This window comes from Scyliorhinus torazame, chromosome 16, assembly GCF_047496885.1.
Source record: "Scyliorhinus torazame isolate Kashiwa2021f chromosome 16, sScyTor2.1, whole genome shotgun sequence".
In the NCBI taxonomy this organism is placed as follows: domain Eukaryota; kingdom Metazoa; phylum Chordata; class Chondrichthyes; order Carcharhiniformes; family Scyliorhinidae; genus Scyliorhinus; species Scyliorhinus torazame.
The window spans coordinates 113344292-113356744 of NC_092722.1; the positions used below are offsets into that span (position 1 = coordinate 113344292).

The window sequence follows — 12453 nt, forward strand, 5'->3', positions numbered from 1 at the left end:
AAACAAAAAACAAATGTGGATTCCGCGGACGAATGGCGTGCTGTCATACAAGTTAATCAATGCAGTTCAAGCTGGACACTTGAACACTGGAGCTTCTGCCAATCTCATCTCTCAAGCTAATTTTGACCGCATTAAAAAACAACCCGAAATTCTTCCGCCAGCCTGCCAGCTCCTCGATTATAATGGCAATGCCATAACTGCACTGGGATCTTGTCATCTATTTGTCTCCAACAAGACCATCAATGTCGGCAGTATGAATTGCCTTTTCCAGTTTGGCGGAATCTGCCATCCCGAGAAAATCGCCTGGGTCCCGGGTGATTGAGGGGGAAGAATCCTAATAATGGGATTTGTTAAAGTTGTGAAAAGCAAGGCATGCTTCAAGCGGTACCAAGTTAAGTTTAGAAGGAGGAGAGAGGGAAAGACTGATTACTTTGCACGAAAACGCTTGGTGGTACAGGATAAAAACAAGTACAACACGCCAAAGTACCGGATGATTGTACGATTCACCAACCGGGACATCATATGCCAGATTGCGTATGCTAAGATTGAGGGCGATATCATTGTGTGTGCTGCCTATGGCCATGAATTACCCAAGTACGACATTGATGCACGATCAACGACCACTAAAGCGCGGTTGTAGTCCAACTGAAGGCTTTAATAAGCTAGATGTTTCCCCCAGTAGCTCAGATACGGAAAGAAGGCTGCTGGGGTGGCACAGGCTCTTATACCCCGCCTTGCAGGGTAGAGCTACCATACAGCTTGACCAATAGAAAACATACAATATCTACCTATAGTGTTCCAGCATTACCAGGTACCGTAATACCTCTACACTGACTACCACATTCGCCCCCTGTTAAAAAAGAGTCCGGCGGGGGTGGTGGCTTGATATTACAAATTGGTAACGTGGTAGAAATTATAGTTATGGAGGCACCGTAATACCTCTGTACAGTGTTTTTGTCTTATTGTCGTACTATTTACAGATTCACAATTAACTATATACACTTTTAAATGAAGCAATCAGTCGATCGGGGGCCCTCGTCGTCCTCTGTGATCGTCGAAGCTCTGGCGGTGACGCCGGTGGAGGCTCGGGCGCCTGTGGCTCCGGGAGCGTGGCCTCGATCTCTGTGGCAGCTTCAACACCCCTAGAAAGCGCTGGTGGGGAAAACGGTTGACCTGGGAAGGGAGCGTCTGCGGGGTGCGTCGGTGGGTGGGTGGGGGGGGGGGGGGGCCTAGACGGGGCCAGCGGAAGGACCGATCCTCCTGGGAAGGGGGTGGCTGTAAGGTGTTCCAGTGGGAGGCTGGGGTGGCCATGTAGGCATACTGGGGGTTAGCGTGGAGAAGGTGGACCCTCTCGACCAGCGGGTCCGATTTGTGCATCCGCACATGTTTGAGGAGCGGGATGGGTCCGGGAGCGGCCAGCCAGGTAGGGAGCGAGGTCCCAGAGGAGGACTTCCTGGGGAAGACAAGGAGACATTCGTGAGGTGTTTGCAGTGACCGGATTGAGTGGAGGGCATCCGGGAGGACTTCCTGCCAGTGGGAGACTGGGAGATTCCTGGACCATAGAGCCAGTAGGATGGTCTTCCAGACCATAACGTTCTCCCTCTCCACCTGTCCGTTACCCCGGGGGTTGTAACTGGTGGTCCTGCTCGAGGCGATGCCCTTGCTGAGCAGGAATTGACGCAGTTCGTCGCTTATAAAGGAGGACCCCCTATCACTATGTATATAAGCGGGGAACCCGAACAGTGTAAAGATACCCTGGAGGGCCTTGATGGCGGTGGTTGTGGTCATGTCGGGGCAGGGATGGCGCATGGGAACCGGGAGTACTCGTTCAGGAAATACGTGTTGCGGTCGATGGAGGGGAGGGGGCCTTTGAAGTCCATACTGAGGCGTTCAAAGGGACGAGAAGCCTTTATCAGGTGCACTTTCTCTGGCCTGTAGAAGTGCGGTTTGCACACCGCGCAGATTTGGCAATTCCTGGTGGCTGTCCTGACCTCCTCGACGGAGTAGGGCAGGTTACGGGTCTTGATAAAGTGGAAGAAGCGAGTGACCCGCGGGTGGCAGAGGTCCTCGTGGAGGGCTCGGAGGCGGTCCACTTGTGCGTTGCACATGTGCCGCGGGACAGGGCATCAGGAGCCTCGTTTAGCTTCCTGGGACGATACAAGATCTCATAGTTGTAGGTGGAGAGTTCGATCCTCCATCGCAAGATCTTATCGTTTTTTATTTTGCCCCACTGTGCATTATCGAACATGAAAGCAACCGACCGTTGGTCAATGAGGAGAGTGAATCTCCTGCCGGCCAGGTAATGCCTCCAATATCGCAAAGTTTCTACTATGGCCTGGGCCTCCTTTTTGACTGAGGAGTGGTGGATTTCGGAAGCATGGAGGGTACGTGAGAAGAAGGCCACGGGTCTGCCTGCTTGGTTGAGGGTGGCCGCCAGAGCTACGTCAGACGCGTCGCTCTCGACCTGGAAGTTGAGGGACTTGTCAATGGCATGCATCGTGGCCTTTGCAATGTCTGCTTTGATGCGGCTGAAGGCCTGGCGGGCCTCTATCGACAGGCGGAAAATTGTGGATTGGTTCAGGGGACGGGCCTTCTCCGCATAGTTGGGGACCCACTGGGCATAGTAAGAGAAAAACCCTAGGCAGCGCTTCAGGGCCTTGGAGCAGGGAGGGAGGGGGTACTCCATAAGGGGGCGCATGCGTTCAGGGTCTGGCCTATAAGCCCATTTCGCACTACGTAGCCGAGGATGGCTAGGCGGTTGGTGCTAAAGACGCATTTATCCTTGTTATACATAAGGTTAAGGATCTTTGCGGTCTGGAGGAATTTTCGGAGGTTGGTGTCGTGGTCCTGCTGTTTGTGGCTGATGTGCTGGGTGCTCTGGATCCGTGGAACACATACAGGCCACCAACACTTAAAATAGTACAACACTATTTTATTAAGTTAGAAACTGTTGGAACATACTTTCACTGTGCGTTAACACGATGTTCGATTAAACTAAAGACCTATGCCTGTCCTCACCAGTCTATGCACTCAGCACATGATATAGTGAGTGTGCTCTAACTGGTGATTGGCTGCGGTGTTGTGTGTGTTGATTGGTCTTGCTGTGTGTCCATCAGTGTGTGTGTCTGCACCATGATATACTGGTGTATATTATGACATCCCTCCTTTTATAAAAGAATGTATGTGTGTGGCAATAAATAATGTGTGGTGAGAATGTTCCTTACTACGTGTGGGGTGTGAAGACATATTTACAGGACTGCGTACATGAGAACTAAGCTATTTACATGGGAAGGTGCCTGGTGCAGAGAAGCAGTATGCAACAAGAATAACGAGATCAACACTATATACAAACCAGGGAAACGATCAAACAAAGCAACGAAACTATTCAGGGAGTCTATAAGTCTGCAAAGTTCATAAATTAAGTCTCTGAGGTGGGCGACGAATTCTGGTTGACCGCCTCAAGGGTGGGTCGAGAGTCGCCGGTTCAGGAGCGGGCTGGACTGCGCCAGAGTCAGGGGGAGGCAGAGTGACAGGGAGCTCTGCATAGTCCGTGGCAGGGTCAGCAGGAGGGCGAGGCGACAGTGGAGGATCATGTGGCGAGCGTGGAATGAGACGAAGGGCGCGTTAATTGCGGCACAGAATAGAGCCATCCGGTAGATGAACCAGGAAAGAGCGGGAGGCCACCTTCCGAAGGACAACAGCGGTTGCAGACCAGCCACCATCCGGAAGATGGACTCCGACGTTGCCATCTGGAGCCAGAGCAGGGAGATCAGCTGCACGGGAGTCATGAGCCGCCTTGTGCTGTGCATGAAACAGCTGCATCCGGCGAAGGACCGGAACGTGGTCGAGGTCTGGGACATGGATGGACGGCACCGTCGTCCTCAGGGTATGACCCATGAGTAACTGGACTGGCGACAGGCCAGTGGACAGTGGGGCGGAGCGATAGGCCAGCAAGGCAAGGTAGAAATCGGACCCAGCATCGGCAGCCTTGCATTGGAGCCGTTTGACTATATGTACTCCCTTCTCTGCTTTGCCGTTGGATTGGGGGTACATGGGACTGGATGTCACATGGGCAAAATTGTACCGCCTGGCAAAGGTGGACCATTCCTGGCTGGCGAAGCAGGGGCCATTGTCCGACATAACCGTGAGCGGGATGCCGTGTCGAGCAAAGGTTTCTTTACATGCACAAATGACTGCAGACGAGGTGATGTCATGCAACCGTATCACCACCGGGTAATTCGAAAAGTAGTCCACGATCAGGACATAGTCTCTACCCAGCGCGTGGAACAGGTCGATGCCCACCTTGGTCCATGGTGACATGACCAACTCATGAGGCTGCAGGGTCTCACGTGGTTGGGCCGGCTGGAAGCGCTGACAAGTGGGGCAGTTGAGCACTGTGTTGGCTAAGTCTTCATTAATGCAGGGCCAGTACACTGTCTCTCGGGCCCGTCGGCGGCACTTTTCCACGCCAAGGTGGCCCTCGTGTAGTTGTTCCAGGACAAGCTGGCGTATGCTATGCGGGATGACAATGCCGTCCAGTTTTAGAAGAACCCCGCCTACTACCGCCAGATCGTCTCTGACATTATAGAACGGAGGGCATTGGCCCTTGAGCCACCCGTCCGTTAGGTGGCGCATGACACGCTGTAGCAAGGGGTCAGCCGCCGTCTCGCGGCGAATTTGGACGAGGCGTTCATCCGTGGCAGGTAGATTGGAGGCCGCGAATGCCACACGGGCGTCAACCTGGCAGACAAATCCCACTGGGTCACATGGAGTGTTGACTGCCCTGGAGAGAGTGTCAGCAATATTGAGGTCTTTGCCTGGGGTGTATACCAGCTGGAAGTCATATCGCCTGAGCTTGAGAAGAATATGCTGGAGGTGAGGCGTCATATCGTTCAAGTCTTTCTGTATTATATTGACCAGCGGGCGATGGTCGGTCTCGACGGTGAATTGAGGAAGTCCGTAGACATAATCGTGAAACTTAACCACACCGGTCAGAAGGCCCAGGCACTCCTTTTCTATCTGTGCGTAGCGCTGCTCGCACGTGACGCATATAGCAATGGGGGCCCATGATGAGGCCTCATCACGTTGAAGGAGCACTGCCCCAATGCCAGATTGACTGGCATCGGTCGAAATTTTGGTCTCCTTTGCTGGATCAAAGAAAGCTAAGACCGGAGCCGTGGCCAGTTTTGTTTTGAGTTCTCTCCATTCGCGCTCGTGGGCAGGGAGCCATTGGAAGTCTGTCGTCTTCCTGACCCGGTTCCTGAGAGCCGTGGTATGAGAGGCGAAGTTAGGGATAAATTTCCCGAAAAAATTGACCATGCCCAGAAATCGGAGGACCGCCTTCTTGTCCTCTAGTGTTTTCATAGCTGTGATGGCAGCTACCTTGTCCGCATCCGGCTGCACACCCAATTGGGAGATGTGGTCCCCGAGGAACTTGAGTTCCGTCTGACCAAAAGAGCATTTGGCCCTGTTGAGGCGGAGGCCATGCTCATGTATATGTCTGAATACATGCTGGAGGCGATTAACATGCTCCTGCGGGGTGGTGGACCAAATGATTATGTCATCGACATAGACGCGACCACCTTCAATGACTTCCATCATTTGTTCCATAATCCTATGGAACACTTCTGATGCAGATATGATCCCAAACGGCATCCTGTTGTAACAATATCTGCCAAAGGGGGTGTTAAATGTGCAAAGTTTCCTGCTGGATTTATAGAGCTGGATTTGCCAGAATCCTTTTGAGGCGTCGAGTTTGGTGAAGAGCTTGGCGTGAGCCATCTCACATGTGAGCTCTTCACGCTTGGGAATTAGATAATGCTCCCTCATGATATTGCGATTTAGATCCTTGGGATCAATGCAAATTCTCAATTCGCCGGAAGGCTTTTTTATACATACCATGGAACTGACCCAGTCGGTCAGTTCCGTGACTTTGGAAATCACTCCTTGGTTCTGGAGGTCCTGCAGCTGCTGCTTGAGGCGGTCCTTAAGGGGTACTGGGACCCTGCGAGGTGCGTGCACCACAGGCGTGGCATTCGGTTTTAATAAAATCTTGTAGGCGTACGGGAGCGTGCCCATGCCCTCGAAGACTTCGTGGTATTGGTTGATAATGGCGTCGAGCTGCGCCCTGAAGTCGGTGTCCTGAAAGGCAGACGCGTCAGCAGGAGAGAGAGAGTGAACTCTCTGAACTATGTTCAACAGCTTGCATGCCTGCGCACCAAGCAGGGAGGCTTTCGAGGAGCCCATGATTTCAAAGGGAAGGATAGCTTTGCGTGACCTGTGCCTCATTTCAAGTTGGCATGAGCCGCTGGCAGCAATGGCATTGCCATTATAATCTAATAGCTGGCAGGCTGATGGCAGGATGGCTGGTTTGACACAAAGGCTTTGGAGGTCAGACTGCGCAATGAGATTGGCGGAGGCACCAGTGTCCAGTCGGAATCGTATTTGGGACCGGTTGACCGTCAGGGTGGCACCCCACTCATCGTCCGGATCGATGCTGTATACCGATAGAGGCTGGATTCTTTGCTTCGGGAACACTCTGTTTTTTGTAACGATACCGACTTGAAAAGGCACCTTCGGGTCCTCGGTGTCAATATCGGGTAGTCGGTCCGCATCGGACTCGGTGACCGTGGGTTGAATGGCCCAGGCATTCCTGCGAGGCTGGCTGGAGCGATATGAGTTGGCAGGCTGAGCTGATCGGCATAAAGCTGCATAGTGGCCAAGTTTGCCACATCTCAGGCATCGTCGGGATTTGGCAGAGCATTGCCGCTTTAAGTGGGCGGAGCCAATGTTGCCGCACGTTGTAGCGTCAGTACGTTCGATGCGCCACCGCACATGCGCGGTGCGGTCGTGCGTGGCCTGCGCAGTACATTCGTCGACATCGCCGTCCCCTCATTCGGTGCGCGGGAGTCCCTGAAAAGCGCACAAAATGGCCGCCCTCATCCAGGCTGAGGCCCTGGAGTTGTTCGATTGCTTGGACCCGTTCTGCCTCGTGGGGACCTTGCCGCGCCATTTCAGCCGCTTGGATGTGGGAATACCGACTGGTGGAGTGTTCGTGTAGCACGCAGGTCTCGATGGCGGTCGCTAGGGTGAGCTGCTTTACCGTGAGGAGCTGCTGGCATAGGGGGTTCTGACTGGACACCGAAAACGAACTGGTCGCGTATCATGGAGTCGGAGGTGGGCCCGTAATTACAGGACTGCGCAAGGATGTGGAGGTGGGTGAGAAAGGACTGGAAAGGTTCATCCTTACCCTGCAAACGCTGTTGGAATACATAACGCTCAAAACTTTCATTCACCTCTATGTTGCAATGACTGTCAAACTTGAGGAGGACCGTCTTGAATTTTGATTTCTCAGCAAAGGTGAGAGAATTGAAAATGTGGATGGCATGTTCCCCGGCCGTGGATAGGAAGAGAGCGATCTTCCTGGTGTCTGAGGCATCTTCCCGGTCTGTGGCTTCAAGGTAGAGCTGGAAGCGTTGTTTGAATATCTTCCAGTTGGCCCCGAGGTTACCGGTGATGCGGAGCGGCGGCGGCGGGCGGACGCTGTCCATTTTGCAGGATGACTGATGGAAGGCTGATGGAAGGCAGATCACTTGCAGGTAGGTCTAAGAAGTTCTAATATCCTCAACTCCTGGTGTCATGATGTGTTGGGTGTGTGAAAGTGTACAAACTCAGCAATAGCATGATGGGAAAAATAGCCAACTTATGTAACCAAGTGTGAGAAAGCTATGTCAGCTAAGTGCCAAGATCAGACCCTGACAAACTAGACAAAGCTAAGAATCCACATAATTGTATCATACAAGGCCAGAAGAGGGAAGATAGTGCCTGACCTTATTAAAACCTGATAACAAAGCCATGATCTAGGAATGTCCTAATAACACAACTTTCTCATGACCTAGGTCCCTCTGCGTCAAGGCATCGTGAGGGCAGAGGTGAAAAACAAAATAGGACCACGTCTTATTTCCTCTAAAAACAAACTACTGCAAATAAGCCGAGTCAGGGTCTTTTCCATGACAACATGTTTGATCAGAAGTTATGACTGTATTGACATTTTTGAACAAGGTCTGTTTTTGTAAAATGATACAGCTTGTGTATAAATATTGAACATTTTCTCCATGTCTTTGCGAGCTTGAGAAAGAATGAGCAGGTTTACCTTAACAGCTCTCTCTCTCTCTAACCTGTAGCCATCTGCATGCAGACTTTGGTCAATAAAGACAAAGTTATTTATTTCGAAACAGAGTTGTAAAGTTGTTTTCTTCACAGTCTTGAAGTAGGAAAGATTTTAAAAGACGACAGGTGCTCTGGATCCGTGGAACACACACAGGCCACCAACACTTAAAATAGTGCAACACTATTTTATTAAGTTAGAAACTGTTGAACATACTTTCACTGTGGGGTAACACGATGTTAGATTAAACTAAAGACCTATGCCTGTCCTAACCAGTCTATGCACTCAGCACATGGTGAAGACCTGTGCTGTAAGCTCTGTCCTTCTAGGAGGCTGCATCCCGAATGAGCGGGAACTCTGATGCCCCCTGTCTTTATAGTGAGTGTGCTCTAACTGGTGATTGGCTGCGGTGTTGTGTGTGTTGATTGGTCCTGCTGTGTGTCCATCAGTGTGTGTGTATCTGCACCATGATATACTGGTGTATATTATGACAATGGCCGCAGGTGGTGACATTATCGAGATACGGGAACGTTGCCCGTAAAAAGTACCGGTCAAACATTCGGTCCATCTCGTGCTGGAAGACCGAGACCCTGTTAGTGACACCGAAGGGAACCCTTAAGAAGTGGTAGAGCCGCCCATCTGCCTCAAAGGCAGTGTACTTCGGATGGGGAGCTGATGGTAGGCGGACTTAAGATCCACCGTGGAGAAGACCTTGTAATGCGCGATCCTGTTTACCAGATCGGATATGCGGGGGAGAGGGTACGCGTCCAGCTGCGTAAACCTGTTGATGGTCTGACTGTAGTCGATGACCATCCTATGTTTCTCCCCGGCCTTTACCACCACAACTTGAGCTCTCCAGGGACTGTTGCTAGCTTCAATTACTCCTTCCCTCAGTAGCCTTTGAACCTCTGACCTAATAAAGATCAGATTCTGGGCACTGTACCGTCTGCTCCTGGTGGCGATGGGTTTGCAATCCGGGGTGAGGTTCGCAAACAGGGAAGGCGGATCGACCTTAAGGGTCGCGAGGCTGCAGACAGTGAGAGGGGGTATAGGGCCGCCGAATTTGAAAGTTAGACATTGGAGATTGCACTGGAAGTCTAACCCTAGGAGTGTGGCCCAGCAGAGGTGGGGAAGGACGTAGAGCCGGTAATTTTTAAACTCCCCTCCCTGGGCCGTGAGGTTTGCTACACAAAACTCTTTTATCTCTAATGAGTGGGAACCGGAGGCCAGGGAGATTTTTTGATTAACGGGGTGGACGAGGAGAGAACAGCGCCTTAACGTGTCGGGGTGTATGAAGCTCTCCGTGCTCCCAGAGTCGATTAAGCAGGACATCCCGTGCCCGTTGCTTAGTACTGTTGTTGTAGCAGTTGAGAGTGTTCGAGGCCAGGACTGGTCCAGGGTCACCGAGGCTAATCGCAGCAGTTGAGTGTTCTTTTCGGGCGGTGTGCGGTCAGCCAAGCTGGGGTCCTGGGAATCCATCCAAGATGGCGGCTCCCAGTGGTCGCACATGGCTGGGGGTGCACAAAATGGCAGCACCCATCCATCGCACGTGGTGTCCGCGGGACAAGATGGCGGCGCCCGGGGGCCGCACATGGCCCTGGAGGAGGAAGATGGCGGCGCCCGCTGACCACACGGGGGCTGTGGAGAGGGTTGTGGTGGCGGTCCGCATTCGCCACCGGAGACCGCGGCGACCGCACGGGCCTTGCATAGCACCATGAAGTAGCCCTTTATACCGCATCCCTTGCAGGTGGATGCGCGGGCCGGGCAGCGCTGCCGGGGGTGCTTGGCCTGCCCGCAAAAGTAGCAGTGGGGCCCCCCCAAGGTTGCCGGGCCACCTTGCAGCACAAGCTTTTGGGGGGATGGGAGATGTCTCGGGGTCAGCTGTGGAGGGGTTCAACGCTGCCCAGGGGGCTGCCGCGCGGTCCGGAATGTAGGCGCGGGCGTTTTGGGAGGCCACATATAGGGAGTCTGCAAGGGCCCATGCCTCCTTGAGGCCCAGGGTGTCTTTTTCCAGCGGATGTGGGAGGACAGCATACCTGCCACAAAAGCGTCCCGGATCAAAAGTTCTGTGTGGTCGCTCGCCGAAACTTGCGGGCAGCTGCAGTTTCTCCCCAACACCAGGAGCGCACGGTAGCATTCTTCCAGCAATTCCCCAGGGATTTGTCACCTCGTTGCTAGTAGATGGCGGGTGTAGACCTGGTTTACCGGGCGAATATAATGTCCTTTTCGCAGCTCCATTGCTGCATCGAAGTCGTCCGTGTCCTCGATGACGGTGTAAATTTCCGGGCTCACCCTCGAGTGCAGGACTTGCAATTTCAGTTCTCCCGAGGGTGTTTTTTCGGCCGTTCCGAGATATCATTTAAAACACGCCAGCCAATGCTTGAAGGTTGCCGCTGAGTTTGCTGCGTGGGGGCTGAGTTGCAGACACTCTGGCTTGATTCAGAGCGCCATCCTTTTAAATCTAGCTTATTAAATTGATGCACGATCAACGACCACTAAAGCGAGGTTGTAGTACAACTGAAGGTTTTAATAAGCTAGATGTTTCCCCCAGCAGCTCAGGTACAGAAAGAAGGCTGCTGGGGCGGCACGGGCTCTCATACCCCACCAAGCAGGGCGGAGCTACCATGCAGCTTAACCAATAGGAAACATAAAATATCTACCAATGGTGCGCCAGCATTACCAGGTACCCTAATACCTCCACACAGACTACCACAGGCATAAAGGTTGGGCTCACCAACTACGCTGCGTCTTATTGCACTGGTCTGCTTCCTGCCCACAGGCTGCTGCGCAAATTTGGTTTGGATACGATCTATGAAGGTCAGGTGGAAGTGACTGGTGATGAATACAAAATGGAAAGCATCGATGGGAAACCTAGTGCTTTCACCTGCTGCCTTGATGCTGGACTTGCCAGAACCACCACAGGCAACAAAGTCTTTGGAGCTCTGAAAGGTGCAGTTGACAGTGGCCTGTCTATTCCACACAGCACCAAGCGATTCCCCGGTTATGATTCTGAGAAGAAGGAATTCAATCCTGAAGTCCACCGTAAACACATCTTTGGGGTGAACATAGCAGAGTACATGCGCTACCTGATGGAGGAGGACGAGAATGCTTTTAAAAAGCAATTTTCTCAATACGTCAAGCATGGAGTCGCAGCTGACATGATAGAAGATTTGTATAAGAAAGCTCATGCTACTATTCGAGAAAACCTTATTCATGAGAAGAAGCCCAAGACAGAAGTCAAGAAGAAGAGGTGGAACCGTCCCAAGAGGTCATTGGAACAGAGACAGGATCGTATTGCTCAAAAGAAGGCCAGCTTCCTCAGGGCACAGGAACACAATGGCGAGAATTGAGAGGGCACTTTCAGTCATCTAATGATTCATATAAACTGTCAAATAGATTTAAAGAAAAAGTGGGGAAAAAAATAAAAGACCATCAATGTCACACTGCGATTCGAAATCGTCAAGCCTGATAAGGCATCCCTGCTCGGTGCCCATACATGCAAGCTACTCAACCTCGTACAGTGAGTCCATGCCATGTCTTCTTCCAATGTGGATCTTCAGGCTGACATTGATGACATCCTTGCTCAATATCCGGATGTGTTTGATGGAATGGGCACTCTGCCATACTGATACAAGATCCTACTCAGGCCTGATGCCACGCCTGTAATCCATGCATCACGCCGGGTGCGGGCTCCTCTGAAGGAACGTTTAAAGGCACAGCTACAGGAGCTCCAAGACCAGGGCATCATCTGCAAAGTGACGGAACCGACTGACTGGGTCAGCTCGATGGTCTGCGTGAAGAAGCTCTCTGGAGAGTTGCGGATATGCATAGATCCCAAAGATCTTAACCAGACCATAATGCAGGAACACTACCCGATCCCGAAGAGGGAGGAACTAACCAGTGAGATGGCACACGCCAAATTCTTCACGAAGCTAGATGCATCGCGTGGTTTCTGACAGATACAACTGAACAAGTCTAGCAGGAAGCTCTGCACATTCAACACACCATTTGGCAGGTACTGTTATAACCGTATGCTGTTCGGCATTGTTTCAGCCTCTGAAATCTTCCACAGGGTCATGGAGCAGATGATGGAGGGCATTGAGGGTGTGCGTGTCTACGTAGATGATGTAATCATATGGTCCACGACCCCCCGAGGAACACAGATCTCATCTCAAACAAGTCTTTCGACGTGTCCATGCAAACGGCCTCAAACTGAACAAGGCCAAGTGCTTCTTTGGCATGTCAACCAACAAGTTCTTGGACGACCAGATATCCCAGCAGGGTGT

General features: G+C 52.0%; 1 protein-coding gene across 1 annotated transcript; it reads left to right on the forward strand.

The window, feature by feature from the left end:
- Positions 1–266: 266 nt before the first annotated feature.
- On the forward strand, positions 267–11517 carry LOC140393005 (large ribosomal subunit protein uL18B-like). The gene is made up of 2 exons (XM_072478917.1): positions 267–607; positions 10891–11517. The coding sequence occupies exons 1-2, from the start codon at positions 341–343 to the stop codon at positions 11515–11517; spliced, it is 894 nt and encodes a 297-aa protein (XP_072335018.1). The 5' UTR covers positions 267–340.
- Positions 11518–12453: the final 936 nt, after the last annotated feature.

Excerpts from the sequence above, each read along its gene's own strand:
- LOC140393005 (XM_072478917.1), top strand. The coding sequence starts at position 341 with ATGGGATTTGTTAAAGTTGTGAAAAGCAAGGCATGCTTCAAGCGGTAC. Across the intron at positions 608-10,890 it reads TACCCAAGTACGACATTGAT|GTTGGGCTCACCAACTACGC; the intron begins GCACGATCAACG and ends ACAGGCATAAAG.